Genomic DNA, 21,538 nt, shown 5'->3' with positions numbered 1-21,538 from the left:
AGCCACTCATTAACCGACTGAGGCCTAAAGGGCTCATCCTGCAGAGCTTTATTTGAGGGATCCACATAAACAACATCCACCTCACTTCCATAGCTTCTTGATGGACATGTTTTTCTCACTATCCTTCTGCATGACCTGCAGAGAGAGAAAACATTCATTTCCAAAGTGAGTGAACACAGGCCTTACCCCCAATGCTCTAGAGCCACCATCAGCAAAGGCAGAAAAGATGTAGACCTATACCTTGGCTACTGCCATTTCAAAGTCCTCCTGGGTGACGTGAACTCGCCGTTCCCGCAGGGCATACATGCCAGCTTCGGTGCACACACCCTGAGAAGGGAAAGGACAGGATGTTGCTGGGCTCTTGAACCCACGGCTTCCTGCCGCTGCCCTCTTCCTCTGCCTTGAGCACTCCAATTACCTTCACCTCGGCCCCTGATGCTCCTGGCATGAGCTCAGCAATTTTTCTTAGGTTGATCCCCCGGGTCAGGTTCATTTTTCGAGAATGGATCTTCAAAATGTCCAGCCGGGCCTAGAGATGAGAGGAAAAGACTGAGCCCCGCTGCCCACACCCATAGCCAGAGCCACTCCAGCAATGCCCATCACAAACCTCCTCGTTAGGGGGTGGGAATTCAATTTTTCTGTCGATGCGTCCAGGGCGAAGCAAAGCTGAGTCCAGGATATCAATTCTGTTAGTGGCCATGATCACCTGAGTGGAGAAGGGGCATGGCATCAGCTAAGCCACCCCTGCCCAGGCTGTACCTCACCCAGGGCCATGGCCAACACCGTGTTACCTTGATGTTCTTGGTGGCCTCAAAGCCATCCAGCTGGTTGAGCAGCTCCAGCATGGTGCGCTGCACTTCACTGTCACCTCCAGAACCCCCCTCCAGCCGCGAGGAGCCAATGGAGTCGATTTCGTCCATGAAGATGATAGATGGGGCGTGTTCTCGTGCCATGACAAACAGCTCCCTCACCATCCTTGCCCCTGCGTGGAGGCCAAGCTGGCATTAAGGAGCTGCTGAGCTCCTCACCCTCGCTGCCGCCCCATAATTCTGCTTGGTTTTCATGTTTCGAGCCACAATTACCTTCCCCAATGAATTTCTGTACCAACTCAGAGCCAGAGACACGAATAAAGGTGCAGTCAGTATGATGAGCAACGGCCCGGGCCAATAGTGTCTTGCCAGTGCCTGGGGGTCCATACAGCAGCACTCCCTAGACAGAAACAGCAGGACTCAGGGCAGAAAGCCAGCCCCACGTGTCATTCAGTGAACCTTCACTCAGTGTGTGCTCTGCACCAGATCCCTTACTAGATGCTCAGAGATACGTAAGTGAATGTCAAGGTTCCTTCTGGAGCTTACATTCAAACCACCTCAGTGCCCTGGTAGCCTCCCCCCCGCCCCCAGGACCTCTTCAGCAGGGAGGGCCAGCTTGCACCTCCCCAATCCCTGTACTCATTTGGCCTGGGACAGGTGTAGCCCTCCCACAGAGGCCCTGCTTCTCACCTTGGGCTGGGCAATGCCCAGTGCTTCAAAGAGTTCAGGATGCTTAACAGGCAGCTCAATGACTTCCTTAATCTCTTTGATCTGCTTGTCCAGTCCACCAATCATCTCATAAGTTGAATCTGGCACCTTCTCCACCATCATCAGTGATACTAGTGGGTCTACCTTGTTCGGCAGGATCTTGTGCAAAGTGTAGCTATCATTTCTTAGAGCCACCCGGCAATTGGGTGTCACCTAGGTGAGGGGGGAGACTTTCAAGAGGCTGTACGATGAGAACTGACCCCGACCTCCCACTTCACCTGCTACACTCACATCATTGATGTCGATGTTCTTGTCCACATCTACGACAAACTTGCCCTCAGGATGCACCTAAAGAAACAGGGCTCATGACCTTTCTCGACAGCCACCAAATCACCAACCTCACTTAGGAAGACCCACAAATCCTAGAATAACGTGAAAAATATGCTTGCAAAGCTACACACCAAGATATGGGAATGTAGGGATGCCCCTGGGGTCATGCTGCCTTTACCTTAACCAACACTTTCTTCTTATCCATGGCCCGGACTACTTCCCCCACATAGGAGCCCTGTTCCTGCAGCAGCTGCAGCTCCTCCCGTAATAGGCGAACTAGATGGGAACGAACAGAATGGTCACCAGATGCTTTGGTGTGCTCTCCCCGGCAACTCAATTCTATGTTCATGTGAACTAACCACCACTTTGAGGTTTTGAAGGAAGAGCCACAAAAAGAAAATAAAAATGCATGTCTTTTTTAAGGGGATTACAATGGGGGCTTGGCAGAGAGATGCACATGTAAATGGGAACAGTCAGACCTCAGACCAACTGCCCACATGCACCCTTGCCTTCCCCTCCACCCCTCACCTTTTGCATTAAGCTCATTCCTCTGTGCCTGCAGCCTCCGGAGATTTTGGCTTTTATCATTCACAATCAGCTGTGGAGAACAAGACATTTCAAAGGGCAGAAACCAGTAGGAGGTTAAGATATTCGCTGAGACCCTCAGGCTGGTATGAACTGAGTGAGGGGAGAGCAAAGGCTGCATGTTTTACATTCTCCACTATGATCCTAATGACCCTAGCCTGTCCTTCAGCCCCCTGGAGCCTAGGGCAGCCATCAAAAAAGGCTACTTGTCTAACACTGGTCCAGGAATAACAAACCCCAATGGGGAAATGTTACAGCAAGCTCATGTACTCAATTTCTTGCAGGGCAGCATGTTAGAGTGGCAAGATCTTTGGGCCAGAAGCCTAAGTTCTAGCCCTCCTGCTGCCACTTAACAGCTAGGTAAAGCTAAAGAAAGCCATTTAAAAGATCTAGTTCTGTTACTAAGCTGCTAGTGGGCATAGCATCACTTTCCCTGCCTCTTTTCAGGACTGTTGTGATGAAAAAATGAAATCACACATAAATCCATTTCAAAAATGATAAACCATACACGATACCTGCAAATGTACCCGGAATACAGAGTTTTTTCCTATGGCTTTCTTCCATCCAACTTACAGTAATTATCTTCCTTATTCCTATGGTCCCTGCTCCCTCTTTGGGCTAGAGCACTGGCTCACCCAATTCTTTTTCATTCAGTCCCATGGAATCATCATTGTTTCTGCCTTCCGTTGCACTCTCACGCTGTCCTCACCCGTTTGATAAACCTCATCTCCTGAGCCTGTGTACTCCCTTTCGTATGAAACCCCCTCTATCAGGCTTCTTCCAAAAGGAATGACCTTTTCTATTTGACTCTTGAAGATGTGTGACAAACAATGATCTCTTCCACGCTGGCCGCAATGGAATTTTGTTTATTTGTAGAAATCTGCTCCATCAATCCATCATCCCCCCTTTCTAGCTCCCTCTGGATCTCAGGAGTCCATCCTCACCTGGAGTTCTTCAATCTTGGACAGGTAATACTGGCGGAGTCCACTGCCTGACTTCCCCTCTTCCAGCTCCATCTGAAGACAGTGTAATTATTAAACAACAGGCTAAACAACCAAGGATGAAAGCCACTTCCAGCTTGAACTTTGGAGGTTTAAGATTTGGATTCTAATTCCTTACTGCGGTTCTTCAGAGCCCTCCATTTACCACAACCAAACTAAAGGCAGAATGAGAATGCCGCCTACCTCCTAAGACTTTCACAAGGATCAATACTCGACACGCAGCGGAGCATGCTGTACAGAGTCAGGCGCTAAACAGACGCAGGGTGTTATTACCACAGGCGGAGCCAGCGGGAAGAATGAGTTTCCTGTATCCTGCGACTCGCGGATTTGCCCATTCCCGTTTCCAAACCTCTCACTCGGCTTCCACCGTGTCCTCTCCCGCCGCTGTCCGGACCCACCCGAGCAGCGCTGACACAGCAGATCTGGTCCCAAGCAGGGCCTGGTCTGGATTGGTCCACCCACTCCCGACCTACCCGATCGCCCTGCCCGGGCCGGCGGCCCACCTCGGATCACGCCTTGCTTCGCAACCAGCCCCAGCCCCTGCCCCTGCCCAGCCGCCGCCGCCTCCTCCATACCTGCTCTGGCCCGTCAACCGCCATCTTCCTTCTGTCGCGGACAGCGCCGGCTTCCCAGTCGCCTCGGCGCGCAGGCGCAGAAGCAGGGACGTGGAGCCGGAAAACCGGGGCAAAGTAGAGTTCCGGGTCAATGGGCGGGGTGTCCGGAGAAACAATAACAACTGGGAGTCAGATGAAAGCGGGGTGAGAGCTACGCAAAGTCGGGAGCTTTGGAAGTGGGTGATAAGGTACAGAACTCCTAAAAGTTGCCTTTAGATACTCGGTTTTAGTATAAGTGCTCTATTCTCTTGGTCTCAACTTCCAACTTACAAAACCCGACAACAGAGTGTAAAGATTTTTTTTGTGGCCACGCCCCAAGTGACGGAAAACTTGGAGCCGGGGAAGCTGGCTACGCAAGCGGAAGCGGAAGTACGTTTACTGCTTCCATGTGCCACTCTTTAAAGAGGGTGGAAACGGCGCTGGTCTGTGGTGAGTGGTATCGCGCAAGGCGTGTGATTGCTACTGAAAGCGGAATCTAGTGTTCCGGGAAGAGACCTCCCAATTTCTACTTTCTCCCTAGATTGAGTGACATTCCCCTGTTTCACCATGGGCAAGAAGGGAAAAATTGGGAAGAGCCGGCGGGACAAGTTCTATCACTTGGCGAAGGAGACCGGTGAGTCAGGGTTCGCACCTTCCGCGAGCTACACGAGCGACTTTGTCGGGTTTGCCCCCCTTTCCAAATATTGAATTTCGCAGAAGGGGTAATGGGTTGTGAGGCCGCCGAAATCCCTCTAGGAAAGCACTTTGTGGACCTTGTTATTTTACCGACGCCCACAGGTTATCGTTCTCGCTCTGCTTTCAAGTTGATTCAGCTGAATCGCCGCTTTCAGTTTCTGCAGAAGGCCCGAGCCTTGCTGGACCTGTGTGCCGCGCCGGGGGGATGGTGGGTAACAATCGGCACCTGTCGCTCGAGACGGGCTTGCTGGGCTTTATCCGCCTTGGGGTGACTCAGAGTTGCATTGGGGAAGAGAGGGGGATACATTATACCAGCCTCAATTTCTCTACTCCCCCAAAACGTACACTGCAGAGAAGAGGTTTGTCACGTGTACATATGCCATGCTTTGGCCACTGCGCTTGCCAGGATTCCTCCTAACAATGGGAGTGACAGACCATATTGCTAAGGGAGGCGAAGGGATCTTCCTGAGTATTTTAATCTTTGCTCCTCTTTTATAGGCTGCAGGTGGCTGCCAAGTTTATGCCTGTATCCAGTCTCATTGTGGGTGAGTGACAGGTGGCTCTCCCAGGTGTTTTAGGGGTGGCAGTATAAGGTGGTGTTGTTTAAATATCCCTTTTTTTATGCCTGAGGCAAATTTTTGCAATACTCTGACTTGATTTCTTCCAGGGGTGGACCTGGTTCCAATCAAGCCTCTTCCCAATGTGGTGACACTCCAAGAGGACATCACAACAGAACGCTGTAGGCAGGTGATAGGAATCTCTCTTTTCTGTCCCCTTCATATGCACACAACTACTTCTCTGCCTGTTCCCATCCAGATCTTCTAAAGGCAAGGTTTTTCTTGTTTACCATGCTTTGGGCAGTGCCTGCGTGACATGTCTGTAAGCCAGAGATGTGTCAACTCTAGCTTTTATTTGCTCAGGAATGAGGTGTATAGATTTGGAAGAAGTGCATGGATTTCAGTGAAATCCTTTCCAGTCAGCTCACTGGTAGACTGTAAGCTGTCTGAAGACAGATGTGTTATTTTTGTTCGTCATTGTATTCCCTGCACCAGGCACAGTATTTGGCCCTTGATGGGCACTCAGCAAATGCCCAAGTGGACAAATTGCTCAATTGGACTCCACTTAAAGGCATACCTCTGTATGTGGCTGCTGTAATCCTTTTCCTTTGTAGGCCTTGAGGAAGGAGCTGAAGACCTGGAAAGTTGATGTTGTGCTCAATGATGGGGCCCCCAATGTTGGGGCTAGCTGGGTCCATGATGCTTACTCACAAGGTGCCAGAGGCATGGGGATGAGGCTGGAGGTGGGTGTGTCCTGTCAGGCTGCATATGTCATTAGCTAACTCTCTCTTTCCCACAGCCCACTTGACACTGATGGCTCTGCGTTTGGCTTGTGATTTTCTGGCTCGTGGTGGCTGCTTCATCACAAAGGTTTTCCGTTCCCGTGACTATCAGCCCCTGCTGTGGATCTTTCAGCAGCTGTTCCGCCATGTCCAGGCCACCAAGCCCCAAGCTTCTCGCCATGAATCTGCAGAGATCTTTGTAGTCTGCCAGGGTGGGTGGGCGTCACTTCCTTCCTTCTCCTGACTTGTCTGCCAATTACCACAGCACACTTTCTTATATATCCTATCATCTTAGGATTCCTGGCTCCTGACAAGGTCGACAGTAAATTCTTTGACCCCAAATTTGCCTTCAAGGAGGTTGAAGTTCAGGCCAAGACTGTTACTGAGTTGGTTACTAAGAAAAAGCCAAAGGTGTGTTTGAGGAGTGTGGCCATCCTCTCGGATCCTGGAACTCTGGGGAGATTGAGCCTGGTGGGTCCTATAGATTCCCCAAAAAGGACTGCTCAACCTTCTTTGATTCCCTTTCTAAGGCTGAAGGCTATGCAGAGGGTGACCTCACTCTGTATCATCGAACCTCAGTCACAGACTTCCTCCGAGCTGCCAACCCTGTTGACTTCCTCTCCAAAGCCAGTGAAGTAAGTCCCCAGACTTGAGAAGGGTGTAAGGGAACCCCAGAAACATGGCCTATAATTTCCCCAACCCCTTTTGCTCTTCCCAGATAGTGCTAGATGATGAAGAGTTGGCACAGCATTCAGCTACCACTGAGGACATACGGGTGTGTTGTCAGGATATCAAAGTGCTGGGGCGCAAGGAGCTTAGGTATGTGGTGTGGGTGGTTGTAGGTTCCAGGAACCCCAAAGGTAGGGAAAAGCTTTTGAAGACCATGATGTTAGTTTCTGGGAATAGGATGCTACTCTGCTAGGTTTGGGGTGGGGACCTGAGCCCTAGGATTTGTGATTCAAATGTGAAACTAGGGTGTGGGCCTAAAATAGGAGGGGGCAGGGACATAGGGAGATGGTAAGGTCAGTAATGGTATTTGTGGGACAGGTCCTTACTGAACTGGAGAACTAAGCTTCGGCGGTACGTGGCAAAGAAGCTGAAAGAGCAAGCAAAGGCACTGGACATCAGGTGAGGGGGGAATAAAGCAGGGTAGGTGTTGACTTGGATTGGGGGGGAATGCCTGGGAAATAACCAGACTCCTGAGGATGTTTTGTCAGCCTCAGCTCAGGAGAGGAAGAAGAAGGTGATGAAGAGGAATCAGTAGCTGGGAACATGAGGCAGATCTCTAAGGAGGAGGAAGAGGAGGAACAACTGAACCAGACCCTGGCGGAGATGAAGGCCCAGGAGGTGGCAGAATTAAAGAGGTAAAGGTAGAAGGGTAGGAGCTTGGGGGATGGAGTGGAGGAAGAGAATGAAGGAATAATTGGGATCTTCAGGGCCGGGCAGGTGTAATCTCCAAACTGTTCCTTCAGGAAGAAAAAGAAGCTGCTGCGTGAGCAGAGAAAACAGCGGGAGCGTGTGGAGCTGAAGATGGATCTTCCTGGGGTTTCCATCGCAGATGAAGGGGAGACTGGCATGTTCTCCCTGCGTACCATCCGGGGTCACCAGGTGAGGCAGGGTTGGCACAGACTGAGAAGACAGGAGGCTCTATTTGTGTGTTTGGAAGGGGGGCAGGAATTGAACGTCTTTAAGTATGCTGCACGATCATCACTAATGGTTGCTGTGTCCGAGACTGGGAAAAAAAAAGCCTTCTGTCTCAAAGGCCTGGAAGGAACATAAACCTAACATGGAGTTATTATTATTAGTAAGATGTGTGAGTGTGATTGATACAGATTTATTCTTGCCAGAACTATAATACAAGAATATGTTTGTATAATACATAACACGTAAGAATAGAAGAACCAAGAGGTACATTTTGTAAGAAGCTAGGTTCCAGCAGATGCAGCCAGGGTACCTAGGTTATCAGAACATGTGATTGGAGGGTTTCCTTAGCAGTGTCAAAAGCAAAATGAGCTTTTGTGTGGGAATGGAAAACCAGGTCATCTTTGTTGTACAGAAGAGCAGAACCACTTACCCATGTTTTGCTTCAGTTCCTTCACCTGTAAGAAAAATAACAACTTATGTCCTAGTGTTAGGGGGAGAAAGAAAAAAATGTGTGTTGCCTGGGCTCCTTTATTCAATGGGGAAGAAAATTGTAGATTAATACCTTCTGAGAATAATTTTTAAAAGAAAAACCAGTGTTCCAGAAAACTTTAAGATTCGCTGCTGTAGAGGCCACGGGAACTTTCCGATAACCGTTTCTCCTGCCACTGAAGATGAGACAGCTGAGCGGGACAGACAAGTGACTTAGCCTAGAGTGGGGTGTTTTCGATAGCCCCGCCACCTTCCTGTCTGTAAAAAGCCTAGTGTTTGCCACAGCATACTTCCTAATGTTGCTGAGGATAAACTAAGATGATGGACATAGGAAAAAAGCAGTACGTTCTTTTAAGTACCCTTACTCTCTCTCTGTCAAACTTTAGTTGTTAGAGGAGGTAACACAAGGGGATATGAGTGCTGCAGACATGTTTCTCTCTGATCTGCCAAGAGATGACATCTATGTGTCAGATGTTGAGGATGACGACGAGGCATCTCTGGATAGTGACCTGGACCCAGAGGAGCTGGCAGGAGTCAGAGGACCTCAGAGTCTAAAGGACCAAAAGCAGTTAAGGTGGGGCTGCTGTGCCGGAGCTGTTCCCAAATGGATTGGCAGGTTGAGGGGAGGGTTCTCCAGGGCATTGACCCTCCACCCACTTTCCTTGAGTCTGCAGCGTACAATTTGCTGAAGCAGATGATGATAAAGAGGAGGAGGATGGAGAAGAGAATCCACTGCTGGTGCCATTGGAGGAAAAGTCAGTCCTGCAGGAAGAACAAGCCAGCCTGTGGTTCTCAAAGGTAAGGGGGCTGGGGAGCCAAATAGGGGATTGGCATTCCCTGGAGAAGGATGGCTGAAGATTTCCCCTATCACAGGATGGCTTCAGTGGAATAGAGGACGATGCTGACGAGGCTCTGGAGATCAGTCAGGCCCAGCTGTTGTATGAGAGCCGTCGAAAGGGGCAGTCACAGCCACCACCACCTTCCAGTTTGAAGACTCAGAAAAAACCTTCCCGGTGCCAGGATGAGGCCCCTAAGGAGGCAGAGGCTCCATTGGGGACAGAGGCTCCATCAGGGACAGAGGCTGCCACCGGCACTGGCAGAGAAGACAGTGATGACAGTTCTGACAGTGATAGCAGCAGTGAGGATGAAGAGAGGTGAGTGGTTGTAGTTGATGGGAGATGAGATGAGGAAGTACTGATACTAACCTTTCCCTTTAAGTGGGGTGGGGGTTTCAACCTCTGCTATAGATTCCGAGCTTTAAAAATACTGATGATTCAGCCCTGGCTGATGTGGCTCAGTGGAATGAGTGCCAGAGCTGGTTTGGTTTGGTCAGGGCACATGCCTAGGTTGTAGGCCAGGTCCCTGGGAGTGGGCAGCATATGAGAGGCAACCACACATTGCTGTTTCTCTCCCTCTTTCTAAAATCTTTAAAAAACAAAAAACCTGATGATTCTAATTGAAGTGGTTTGCAGTATAGCCCATGGCAGGGTTTCTAGAAATTACCTAGGCAGTCTTAAGTAAGAGCCAGGGTTGAGGGGAAGTGGGACTGGGTGAAGTGGTGTGGGGAATGGTGGGGCATTCATGCACCTCCCGTTCTGCAGCTGGGAACCACGCCATGGTAAGAAGCGAAGCCGTGGGCCTAAGTCAGATGATGACGGATTCGAGATAGTGCCTATTCAGGACCCAGGTGAGGATGGGTCTGCACCCTGTGGGAATAGGAGGAGATGGAAGTTTCAGGGTGGGAACTGAGCTTGGATTTTTGTATTCCCCTCTCTAGTGAAACATCAGATACTAGACCCTGAAGGCCTTGCTCTAGGTGCTATTATTGCCTCCTCCAAAAAGGCCAAGAGAGACCTCATAGATAACTCCTTCAACCGGTAAGGGGGCCAGAAAATCATGAGATGGGGTTCGTAAGTGGTAGTTTCTTTAGAAAGCCTTGAGTGGTCATTAGAACTGTGTCCTCTCCACCTAGGTATACATTTAATGAGGATGAGGGGGAGCTTCCAGAGTGGTTTGTGCAGGAGGAAAAGCAGCACAGGATACGGCAGTTGCCGATTGACAAGAAACAGGTGGAGCATTATCGGAAACGCTGGCGGGAAATCAATGCACGTCCCATCAAGAAAGTGGCTGAAGCTAAAGCCAGAAAGAAACGAAGGGTGAGTGGTGGGTGAGATGAGGAATGGGTCAGGCAGGGGTGGTAAGAAGTCACCCTGACTGAGGGCCTCACACAGATGTTGAAGAAACTGGAGCAGACCAAGAAGAAGGCAGAAGCTGTGGTGAACACGGTGGACATCTCAGAACGAGAGAAAGTGGCACAACTTAGAAGGTGATGGAGGGAGGTCACCCACAAAGGTACAAGGGTTTTCAAGAGTGGCAGAAGGAAGCTTCTAACCTGTTTCTTCCATTTATAGTCTCTACAAGAAGGCTGGGCTAGGCAAGGAGAAACGCCAGGTCACCTATGTTGTAGCCAAAAAAGGTGTGGGCCGCAAAGTGCGCCGGCCAGCTGGAGTCAGAGGTCATTTCAAGGTAGTGGACTCAAGGATGAAGAAAGACCAAAGAGCATTGCAACGGAAGGAGCAGAAGAAGAAAAACAGGCGGAAGTGAGAGGGTCCCTGAAAAGGCAGTGTGTGGACAAGGAGGAGGGCTTCCGTGCCCTTCACTGGTGTCCGCCCTGCCCTTGCTTGCACTGCAGTCATCTGAAGAGGATTGAGGCAGAGTACCTAGAACTCTGTGATGACCCAGAATGGTGAGGACATCCTCTGCCTCAAGTAAGGACTCCTGTTAAAGCACCGCTGAAATGTCACATAGGTGCTGTGTCAGACCCCACAAACCTGCGAGGAAGAATGGGGGGTACTGGGTGAAAAATACCTTTATTAAATCATTAGCGGGAGTTGAATGTTAGAGTGGCATTCATTCTAGTCTTCCTTCACATCACCATCCTCTTCCATTATTGTTTAAATAAAACCATGACTATAGGTGTGTTTTCTGACAGTTCATGTTAAATGGTAACCTTACACGCTGCACTATTCTAAACCATATTTAACATGTACTAACTCATTAAGTAGAAATGACAATCCACAGGTCCCAGTAGTAAAACATTTACTAGAGCAAGCAAAAAGGAATGCACATCTTAAAGAAACCTTCACAAAGTCACAAAATTCGAAGTATGTATATTTCTTTTATAAACAAGATAGAACAAAAATCCAAATCATTTGAGCAAAAGATTTTTCTATCATTGTGGCAAGTTAAAAAAAATACAGTGAAATAGAATACAGTTAAAAGATGCTGGGTTTTTGTTTTTTAATTTAGCAATACTTCAGACCTGGAGCAATCCTGTTTTCAGGGTCATCATTCCCCCTTCAACAGTGGCTCTTAGGTCATGCAAGCTGCTGCTTCCCATCTCGGGGCTGGATCTGAACCTGGCTGGGGAACCCGAGAGCACTGACTTCCACTTAGGAATCAGACACCTCCCTTCCTTGCAAATGTCTGGAAGCACCAAAGTGCTTTCCAAACACCCCTAATGCCTCAAAGGACTGCATTTGCAGAAGCCAACTCCTAAAGCAACTGTCTGACCACGTAGCTACAAAAAAGGATGTTCGTAAGATGAAATGACAGTAAAAAATATACACTACACATAATACAAACCTAGAATGAGCTTTGTACCCTATAAGGCCCTTTCTTTCAAAGTATCCTCATCTGACCCTCACAAACCCAGAGCCAAAAAGAAGCTTCCCAGCTCTCATTGCTCCTAAGGACCAAAGCAGCTTCCCAAGAAAATAATCTGAAAAACAATCCAGAAGGGGTAATGTCTCCAAGCGCCAGCTATCCACTAAGGGCAGAGGGCCCTTACACTTTGGGCCCCAACCCAGCCCTGAGACACCTAGTTACCAAAAATCTTTCTAAAAATAAAATTAAAGGATTTCACACTTCAGCACATACCATCTAACTGTCCCATCGACTTTTCTTGCGCTTGGGTGGCTCGGGAACAGCAAAACCATCAGCTGTCTTATCTGTCTTGCTGTCCATCTTGCTGTCCACCTTGGGGTCCACCTTGCTCTCACGGTTACAACCTTCTTTCCTGTTTTCACCATTCCGGCCATCACTTGGACCTCGACTCTCCCCATGTCGGCTTCCGCCTCCTCCATGCTTGTTCTCCCCATGACGATGGCTATCAGCATGCCGGCTACTGCTTTCTGGATAGCGGTATCCATCTCCATAGCGACCACCATCTCCATGATGTGGGCTATCGCCATGCTTGCCACTGCCACTCTCTCCATGGCTATGACGGCTGCCACCCCGGTTCTCAGTATATCTCTCTCTTTTCCCATTGCTACCCCCAATCCCTTCTCGGCTGTTACTCCCTGAAGCAGTGTTGTTGACTCCCTGGACTCCAGCAGTGGGGTAGGTCACTGGGGCACTGCTGAGGTTCCCAGTGTTGCTAAAGCCTGGAATGCCCTTGGTGGCACTGGCAGTGGGGCTGTCAGAACTGTTAAGGCCCTGCTGGGCTGAATTAGTTGGAACAGAATTCAAGCTCCCTGCACTTGTCCATCCACTTGCTCCAGCAGCAGAACTTCCAGCCTTCTGGTTGCTTAAGCTGGCAGCAACGAAGTGACTCTTGTACTGTGACTGAAAGAAAGAGAATGAAAATAGGTTAAGATAGTGAGTTCAAGAAACTCTAAGCCTGGTGCTGATCAAGTATACAGAAACTTGGGTGTCCACAAACAAGACAGTATCCATGGTATCTTGGCACTTTAGCATACTGATGGCCCTGCAATCCTGTGGTTTCCATGCTTCTCTATTAGTGAAGAAAGAATACATTTTGGGACCTAACCAAGATACCAGTGGATACTATGGAGAGGAAATGGATAAAATGTGCAGATTAAGGCCAGCTAGCAAATTGGAGGTTAAGTGTAGAAGAAAGGTTCAGAGTTCACAAGAGATACAGAATCAAACTTATCTTAGCTAAAAAGGAATCACAGCCAGATCACAGCTGTGGAGGTGGGCCACACAGTGGGCTGCTGAGGCAGGGAAGGGCCAGTGATCCTGCTGGGACAACGGTCCCAGGCTCTGGGTGTGCCTGAGGCAAATGACTAGCGTGAGGGGTTTCTGCAGCCTCTGCAGCTGCATCTCTAGGTCAGCTGCAGTTAAGTCATATTCAAATGAAAAGCAGTAAGAAGGCCCTAAATCCAGCACTGAGCCTACAAGCCCAGCTATATCTTAAGACTAGGGCCCCTTGTGACTGCCCAAGTTTGGTCCCCCCGCCCTGACTATTTTTAGAGAGAGGGAAGGGAGAGGAAAAAGAGAGAAACACAGATGTGTGACAGAAGCATGGAGAGAAAACACCAACGACATGCCTTCCGCACACCCCCACTTGGGGACTCAGTCCACAACCCAGGCAGGACTCTGGGAATGGAATCAGCATCCTTCCAGTTTGTGGGACAACACCCAACCCACAGAACCACACCAGTCAGAGGGAGACCACCCAAGAGTTACTGCTGAAAGCTCTTTTAGCTAAATGCTTGTCTCAGACCTGAAAAGCCGCTTTCATTGCTGTCAGCCGGTCTCCCATGGCTCCTGTGGAGGGCTTGTAGGCCTCATAGTTGCTCATTACGTTGTTGTTATTCCCTCGGTCCTAAAAAAATAAGGGCACCCATGAAGATGGATGAAAAGTAGGAAAGCCCCTTCACTCTAGACTGGGTCTCAACATACAGAAAGGTAGAGTGGGAACGGGGTTGGGATATTTTTAGAAAGCTACTTATGTTTTATGAGAAAAGGTGCTGAAATGAAGACTCATTTTGCTATGCTTTTTAATCCAGCACTCCTATTTCTAGGAACTAACCCTATTAAGAAGAAATGAGGTCAGACAGCACCCAAAGCTGATTACATGGTATTACTTATACAGGCAAACAGAAACATGTTTATGCAATTATTTAAAAATTACAGCGACAATGAAAAGGCCACAAGGCAGTAGAACACATGCACGACTGTTCACACTTTGAATCCAGACTTTAGGGACTCAGCTTCAGTGACCAGCGTGGAACCTCGGGTGCTTCAGTTTTACTATCTGTACATACTCTCACTGAGATCTTGGTTGAGAAGACAGAGGCAACTCAGTGCCTGCTTGGAATGGCCTGAGCACAGATAAGTGCTCCAAACGAGCTATTGCTATCATCTGCACCATCCGCATCATCATCAGTGTAATGTGGGAACAGGTTATTTATCAAAAACACCAAGTTAACTATAATGCTCCACAAATGTTGACTGGAGTTAGGAATCAAGAGTAATAGAAAATAGGCAGTTAAGACAGCCAGTTGGGGAAGCTTTTGTTACATGATTTGTGAGAAAAGCTATCTCTCAGCTCTCTGATGAAATTGCCCAGTTTAATTTAGTTAAAAGATATTGCCAGAGTTTACACAGTGACCTTCTGGCAATGTCTTTCCAGCAGCAGCCTCTAGGCCAGTCTTGGTAACAGGCTACTAGGCCCCACCCTCCAGACTTTCTGGTTCACCAGGACTGCAGCAGGGCATAAATGCACATTTGCAGCTAGTCCAGAATCACAATTTGAGAACCACTGCTAACCTAGACTGATTTCCTAAGCATGTCTGTCAGCCAAGTACACATAGGTGCTTCTTCAATAGTCACAACACTAGAAACTAGCATTAAGATGGACTTATACCAGCAGATTAAACAAAAGCTCCCTTCTAGATAGAATTCTGAACTCACTGAGAGTTTCTCTGATAACTGTCCTAGCATCACCCAGGACTCAGGACCACCTTGCAGACACTACTGTAGCGCGGACTCACTGTGTTTTCTGAGCCCAGGCCAGGCCGCTCCCTGTAGCCCAGGCCTCCTCCACCGATATTCAGCTTCTTGCCTTTTCCTCCTTTGAAGCGGGATTTTCGAAACCAGGCATTCTGCATTAAACACAATTCAAGGTGAAGCCAGGCTATGGAGAGGGGTCCAGAGGAAAAGAAAACTAAGTGGGACAGAAGAATTTTTTGCTTAATCTTTAGCCAATGTATTTATGGCAATGAAGAACTGCTTATAAGAACCACAGATTCAATCCTTTTGGTTGTTTAATTCACCAGTTTATCAGGAGGCTTAGATTCTTACCTAAAGCTTCCGTTACTGCCCCGTCCCCCAGGCCTCCGGGAAGCAAAGTGATTATTCTGGCCACTTCTAACTTCCTTAAGGAAAATGCATTTATTTTCTATTTTTCAAAAAATCTATACATGCCACTAGACATAAAAATTCAAAGCTTTTAAAGAATTAGTGGGTTCAGAAGTAAAGTGAAAAGAAAAAAAAAAAAAAACTATGAGAAGTAAGGTTTATTAGAATTCACTTTAGGGGCAGAGGTCCAGGACTGGTAGACACATAAAAAATAAAATAAAATTTTATCTACCCATAGAACCTAGTTTTCATTGAACTTGGTCACTGACAGAATACTACGAATCAGATTTATTCACATTCTTTTCTGAATGAGAACATCTCTGGGAGAGGTGAGAACTTTATCTGACAACTTCACAGGACAAAGTTCTCGAGAGACAGGGCGGGCTCGAGAAAGGTGCTCATGAGAGAAGCCCACCAGTCTCAGAGCACAGGAACCCCAAGGCACAAAAATAGATGAGAAAAATGCCAAAGACAAAATGTACCTTCCTCAAAATTTCAGTTCAGGCCTGGCTCTCTACACACATGAAAGGGCAGGAAACATTATTCTACTCTTAAGCAATGCAGGTTCCTTTCCTCCCAGAACCTGCAGCATGAGCAGTAGCACACGACAACCGCATCAAAGGTTGACAGTGCCGTGGGCCAGCCTATCTGAAACCACCTTCATCTGTGCTATGGAAACATGTATCTGGAACACATCTATAATTTGGAGACTGTGTATATTAACACCACTCAAGGCTTAATTTGGTAGAATGCATCACTCAGCTTTGGACTGGTTATCAGTGGGGTCCAAATCTGAGATCTAAGTCTACAAGGAAGAGTTAAATGTATCATTTTTTAAGACATCACACATTTTTAGTCTCCAAAAGAGAAGACTGCAGGGAACAGAAGCCATCTTTGAGATTAGACTTACTCACAAGGTGTGCTATGGGGCAAACAGAAAGAAATTTCAGAGGGACAGATTTTTAGAACAAAGGAATCGTTTTTCAACATAGGTGCTGCTGAAAGGAGAGGATGAGAAGACAGACTAGATGAATTTTAATGTCCTACGATACAATCAGTACCTCATAAGCACCACCCTGCCCTACCCTCATGCCTTTTCCTGACATGTTCCTTGGTTATCTGCCTCAGGCTTGTTGAATTTTTTCACTTAGTTTTACAACTTGGAGCAATGTGAAGTATGCCCAGGCCCTCACCTGCATCGCCAGATCTAGGAGTTCCTTGGAAACATGTTGATTGGCTCCTTCCAAGTTCCGGACAAGGTCACCAGCAAAATTGCTGTCCTTGGGAGTCAACAAGGTATAGGCCACACCCTTCTCACCCGCTCGTCCTGTACGGCCAATCCTGTGAGTATGGGTATCAATGTCTCGTGCCACATCATAGTTAATGACAGTCTTAATTGAAGGAATGTCCAGACCACGAGCTGAAATCAGTAGCAAAACAAAACATACACCAAATTCTTTTACTCACTTTCAGGAGTCAAAAACCAAAGTAAACCAGAATGTTAAACCTCTAAGAACGCACATTTATCTTATCTAGACAGAGTGCGTGGTGTGCTGACCTGAGATATAGGTATTAAGTTACCCATCTAGAATAAATGCCACTATTGCAGATTCTATGATGCTGGGCCACCTACTGTAAGGGTCATACATCTTCTGCCATCAATAGCCTGCCACGGCCTCTCTCTTATACCAGGAATATATAAAACATTTAAAACCAGCATCATAGGTGCCTGAGGCTAAGAAAGTAACCTCTTTCTGGTTGTGATCAGTGTGCTCTGAATTGTTGCTCCATGGGGCCTGGCCAGCAGGGTGACCTTAACCAGCTTGACCTAATATTATAGATTTTACATATAGCAAGACTGAGCGCCCTGACAGCATAGGAATCTAAGTTTATTGGGGAAATTTGTACTCTACCTGCAACATCTGTGGCCACCAGGATGGGGATGTCCTTTTTCTTAAAGTCTGAAATGACCTTGTTTCTTTCACTCTGGTCCATGTCCCCATGAAGTAGCCCAAGATTATGACCCTCCTGTTTAAGGTTATTGGCTAGCTCCTCAGCATTGGCTTTTTTAGTAACAAACAGGAGGACACTCCCTGAAGAAGTAAACTCCACCAGACGCCGGGTAAGCCAGTTCCATTTACTAGGCCCAGAATGGAGAATCTCCACAATCTGTGTCACATCTTCATTTGCCTGAAAAAGAAGAAACAAAATAAAGAAGAAACAAAATAGAGGATTGTGACCTTTGTGCGACAGAGCACCCGAACAAGGACCAGACATCACATATTCTACCTATATCTAGAAGAACCACGAACAATACTTCTTTCTCCTGGAGCATTCCTTCAGCAAGTCAAGTGCAGCTCAAAACCTAGGTCCCCTCTGAAATCACTCTACTCTCTACCTCCCCTGAGGGGTATGTACACCAACTAATCTGTTAGCTGCACTACTTTTTTATATGCTAATTCAGGTTATTCTTAATAAATTAGGCTGTCATTATGAAACTGTTATCTCACGCTTTACTGTTCTCATCAGATCATTTCTGATGCCATGATTGCTTATAAAATAAATAGAAGTTTATTCTGAGTATTAACATGGCTTAATAAAACTGCTTCATACATACTCTGTCAGGACAGACATGACTGGCTACAGATTGCACCCTCTCCCTCACTGTTCCTACTACAATTCATACACACAGAAAAGGCACACAAAAATGAGAAATAATTGACAAATTCACAACTATCAACAACCGAACCTAAAAAACAAGAACTAAGCAAATAACTAGAATAGGAACAGAACCACAGAAATGGAGGTCACATGGAGGGTTATCAGTGGAAAGGGAAAGGGGGAAGAATAGGAGAAAGATACATGGAATAAAACATAAATGGTAGGTACAAAATAGTCAAGGGGAGATTAAGAACAGTACAGGAAATGGAGAAGCCAAAGAACATATATGTATAACCACCCATGGACATGAACTAAAGGGGGGGTATTAGAGGGGTGGGGGGTACAGGGCAGAGGGAGATAAATGGGAGGGATAAAGGGGAGGGGGAAAATGGGACAACTGTAATAGTAGAATCAATAAAATATACTTAAATGAAAAAAGAAAAATGGACAGTCAAAATGCTAACCACACAGAACTTCAATAAACATGGCAAAAAAACTTAGGGAATTCTCAAAGCATCTTAATTGAATTTCAAATCCCAATTCAGAGAAATTTTCCACATAGGGAAATCTGTGTAGGTAAGGAAAAAACCCTTAACTTATTTTCACTAGGCCTTTCAAGTCCCCCCATCCTATGCTGTGCAGACCTCCCACCATCATTTCAAATTTTAGTTCCATCCTAACCAACTGGTCATCTTCTAACAAACCTTGCTTCCCACCCCCCAAAAAGTTTTAACTTATTATGGAGGGAGGTGAAGAAGGGTATGGGGGACAAATGATGATGGAGGGAGACTTGACTTGGGATGGTGAACACACAATACAATGGTACAGATGACGTGTAGTAGAACTGGGCACCTAAAACCTATACTTTTGTTAACCAGTGTGACCCCAATAAATTAAGTTAAAAAATTATTATGGAAGAATTTCAAACATTCAAAAAAAGTGAAATTAACATAGTCAACTCCCATGTGTCCATCACCAAGTTTCAACAGTCATTTACCAATCAACACAAATCTTTTTCAACAATTATTTATCAATCAACACTTCTCAATCTTTTTTATCTACCCGCCTTCTCGTGATTTTTAAAGCAAGTTTGAAACATGCTGCCTCATCCATTAATAGATAACATTTTTTCCTCGGTAGTGAGAAATTAGTTCCATATCTTCGTAATATGAAAAATAACCCTTTGCGGTCTCATCTGGCCCTGCTTATGGTTACCTCTCCAATGTCTCCTTGCACCACTCGAATGGGGTCGATCAGGATGTCTCTGGCCAGTTTTTCAATCTTTTTCCGAAAAGTTGCACTGAATAAGAGAGCTAGAAGGTAAAGCAGATTCTGTTAAACAAATAGTATGACTTCTTTTTTGAATAACTATTACATTTCCTACAATATTTTTATGCATTCAGTTTTTAAAAATAAACCTACCCGAACTTTAGTTTAAAAAAAATGATTCACTAAGTAAAAAAGACTTGTTCCTATTCTGTTTGTACACTTTTTGGTTAAGACAGGGGTTGCTGTCAGCATGGCTCAGGAAAAGGCTTTTGACTTCAAATCAGTGGAACTGCACTGTGCATCGCCTCTACCCACCAAGAAAACTATAAATCAGGGAAAGTCACTTAGTTCTCAGCCCTAGTTCTTATGGTCTATAAAACTGAGTGACTTACACCTGCTGACCTCTAAAGGTCCTGTGCAGCTAAGATAAACTCATTCTCTTACTTACTCTTTATCATTCTCGTCAGATCATTTTAAATGCCAGGACTGATTATAAAATAAATAGAAGTTTAGTCTGAATATAAACATGGCTTAAAAAACCGCTTCATACATACTCTGTCTGTCGGGACGAACATGACTGGCTATGGATCGCACCTGGTACTCTGGAAGAAGTAGAACAGTAAAATTAATGTTATAACTCTGTAACACAGTCTGGGAAATCTGGTAAAGTCATTTTAGGAAAAGTTTTTTATGAGTGGTTATAAGAATTAAGAGAATTTCGAAACTTCTAGACCTATCATTCAGTGTAAAATTCCGCAATATCCGTCCTCCACCCAGCTGGGTTAGGGCCAGTGGTATTCCAATTAATACAGGTAATTCAAATTTTCACACAGCTAAGTGAAGGAGGACAGGAAAGCAAAGGACCTTGAATGATATCACATCCACCTACCTGAGAACACAGACTTTGACCTACACAACTAAAGGCATATGAATAAAATAGAGCATGGAGAATACACTCCCCCGTTTTACAAAGACACTGTCAAATATCATCAACTTAATTAATACCTAAGATTTTTCCTGAGAAAATACCTAAACACAGTTAATGTTTTAGCCCTATCCAGTCTAATCCTATCCAGGAGTATTTTTAGCTTTCCTCATGTAGGAAAAAACCCCTGCTAAGTCCAGACATAGAAAAAACTAGTATCATAAGGTGGAGGACAGAAGAAACTCGTATTCAAAGCATACCGAATCCCATGTCAAACATTCGATCTGCTTCATCAAACACAAGGTAAGAGACTCTTTGAAGATTGGTAGCTTTCTTCTTTACATGATCAATCAGTCGGCCCTAGAAGATCCAGAAATGAATAGTAAGTGTAATTAAAGGCATTAACAAAAACTTTTTAGAGCTGTGCTCCTGGCAAAAGTATTAATACTCCAGTCTTATCGACTGTAAGACCCTAGGCGGACAGCCTTGGATTTCATGCACTAATAACGCCTAAAAGAACAGAAAATTTGAAACTATCAGATTCTTCCTCTACATTGTGATTTAAGTTGTGGGGAAATAGCCAGAACTACTTCTGGGAGGCATGCTGAAATGACCTAATTCAAAACCTTACTGGTGGGCTTTAGTTCAGACTATGCTCTTCTAGGCAGTTTAACCATACTCTGAATGTCTTTCTGATTCTTGATGCTCTCCTGTGACCTCAAATCCATTTTCTTTTTTTAAGATTTTATTTATTTTTAGAGAGAGAAGGGAGGAAGAGAGGGACAAACACAATGTGAGAAACACTGACCAGCTGCTTCTCATACCCGCTCTGCCCAGGGGCTAAACCTACAACCCAAGCATGTGCTCTAACAGTGGATCGAGCCAAAGAACTCTTGCTCTGCAGGACAAAGGCCCAGCCAACTGAGCCACACAGGTCAGTGCCTGAATCTTCTAGGAGAACACAAGAACAAACTATTTGAAAGAGAGAGAAATTTGTGGCTATTAACATACAGTTCAGAGAATCCTGATGGACTGCTATTTTAGCCAACTAATAGTATTCTCAACCCCTGTTCTACCATATTTTAGGGAAAATTCCCTCCAATAATTATTTTTCCACAACAAGAGAGGCTGAGAAGCCATTTAAACCCAAGACATACTTACTGGGGTACACACAACGATCTCTGCCCCTTCCTGAAGGGCCTTGGCTTGCTCCCACATGCTCCCTCCACCGTACACGGCCACTGATCGAAGATTATATGCTTTCCCAAACCGCTTACACTCTGCATGGATCTACAAAGTTGTTGACATGATGACATTTT

The 21,538-nt window shown here is 46.2% G+C and overlaps 3 protein-coding genes across 9 annotated transcripts in view; 1 reads left to right on the top strand and 2 right to left on the bottom strand.

The window, feature by feature from the left end:
- Nucleotides 1-33: 33 nt before the first annotated feature.
- Nucleotides 34-4,093, bottom strand: PSMC5 (proteasome 26S subunit, ATPase 5). Its single transcript, XM_037128005.2, has 12 exons — nt 4,009-4,093; nt 3,377-3,448; nt 2,376-2,445; nt 2,026-2,123; nt 1,809-1,865; nt 1,500-1,730; nt 1,083-1,209; nt 792-982; nt 608-706; nt 419-529; nt 241-327; nt 34-135 (listed from the first exon to the last, which is right to left on the bottom strand). Exons 1-12 carry the CDS (start codon nt 4,030-4,032, stop codon nt 82-84), a joined length of 1,221 nt encoding a protein of 406 aa, XP_036983900.1. The 5' UTR covers nt 4,033-4,093; the 3' UTR covers nt 34-81.
- Nucleotides 3,490-11,169, top strand: FTSJ3 (FtsJ RNA 2'-O-methyltransferase 3). 4 transcript variants are annotated; one of them, XM_037127996.2, is made up of 21 exons: nt 4,145-4,235; nt 4,568-4,660; nt 4,825-4,930; nt 5,221-5,267; nt 5,390-5,469; nt 5,894-5,993; nt 6,079-6,273; nt 6,357-6,472; nt 6,592-6,696; nt 6,780-6,880; nt 7,109-7,189; nt 7,279-7,425; nt 7,534-7,669; nt 8,581-8,768; nt 8,869-8,992; nt 9,068-9,348; nt 9,796-9,881; nt 9,972-10,071; nt 10,167-10,350; nt 10,426-10,520; nt 10,606-11,169. In XM_037127996.2, exons 2-21 carry the CDS (start codon nt 4,594-4,596, stop codon nt 10,796-10,798), a joined length of 2,532 nt encoding a protein of 843 aa, XP_036983891.2. In that variant the 5' UTR covers nt 4,145-4,235; nt 4,568-4,593; the 3' UTR covers nt 10,799-11,169. The 4 variants fall into 4 exon arrangements, with proteins under 4 accessions (XP_036983890.2, XP_036983891.2, XP_036983893.2 ...); XM_037127998.2 differs by lacking the exon at nt 4,145-4,235 and adding an exon at nt 4,250-4,416; XM_037127997.2 differs by lacking the exon at nt 4,145-4,235 and adding an exon at nt 4,250-4,476.
- Nucleotides 11,170-11,276: 107 nt separating this feature from the next.
- Nucleotides 11,277-21,538, bottom strand: part of DDX42 (DEAD-box helicase 42) — a 32,018-nt gene continuing 21,756 nt past the window's right edge. For all 4 annotated transcript variants that reach the window (XM_037128001.2, XM_037128000.2, XM_037127999.2 and 1 more), the window contains 9 exons: nt 21,381-21,509; nt 20,480-20,579; nt 19,849-19,896; nt 19,241-19,338; nt 17,278-17,554; nt 16,558-16,784; nt 14,998-15,108; nt 13,725-13,826; nt 11,277-12,820 (listed from right to left, as the gene is read on the bottom strand). In XM_037128001.2, coding sequence (XP_036983896.2) covers nt 12,137-12,820; nt 13,725-13,826; nt 14,998-15,108; nt 16,558-16,784; nt 17,278-17,554; nt 19,241-19,338; nt 19,849-19,896; nt 20,480-20,579; nt 21,381-21,509 — 1,776 coding nt within the window. In that variant the 3' untranslated portion in view covers nt 11,277-12,136. The remainder of the gene's footprint in view (nt 12,821-13,724; nt 13,827-14,997; nt 15,109-16,557; nt 16,785-17,277; nt 17,555-19,240; nt 19,339-19,848; nt 19,897-20,479; nt 20,580-21,380; nt 21,510-21,538) is intronic.

Source organism: Artibeus jamaicensis, unplaced genomic scaffold (genome assembly GCF_021234435.1).
Source record: "Artibeus jamaicensis isolate MK-2021 breed Jamaican fruit bat unplaced genomic scaffold, CSHL_Jam_final contig_1998, whole genome shotgun sequence".
Taxonomy (NCBI): Eukaryota; Metazoa; Chordata; class Mammalia; order Chiroptera; family Phyllostomidae; genus Artibeus; species Artibeus jamaicensis.
This window is presented reverse-complemented; position numbering and strand designations above follow the sequence as displayed.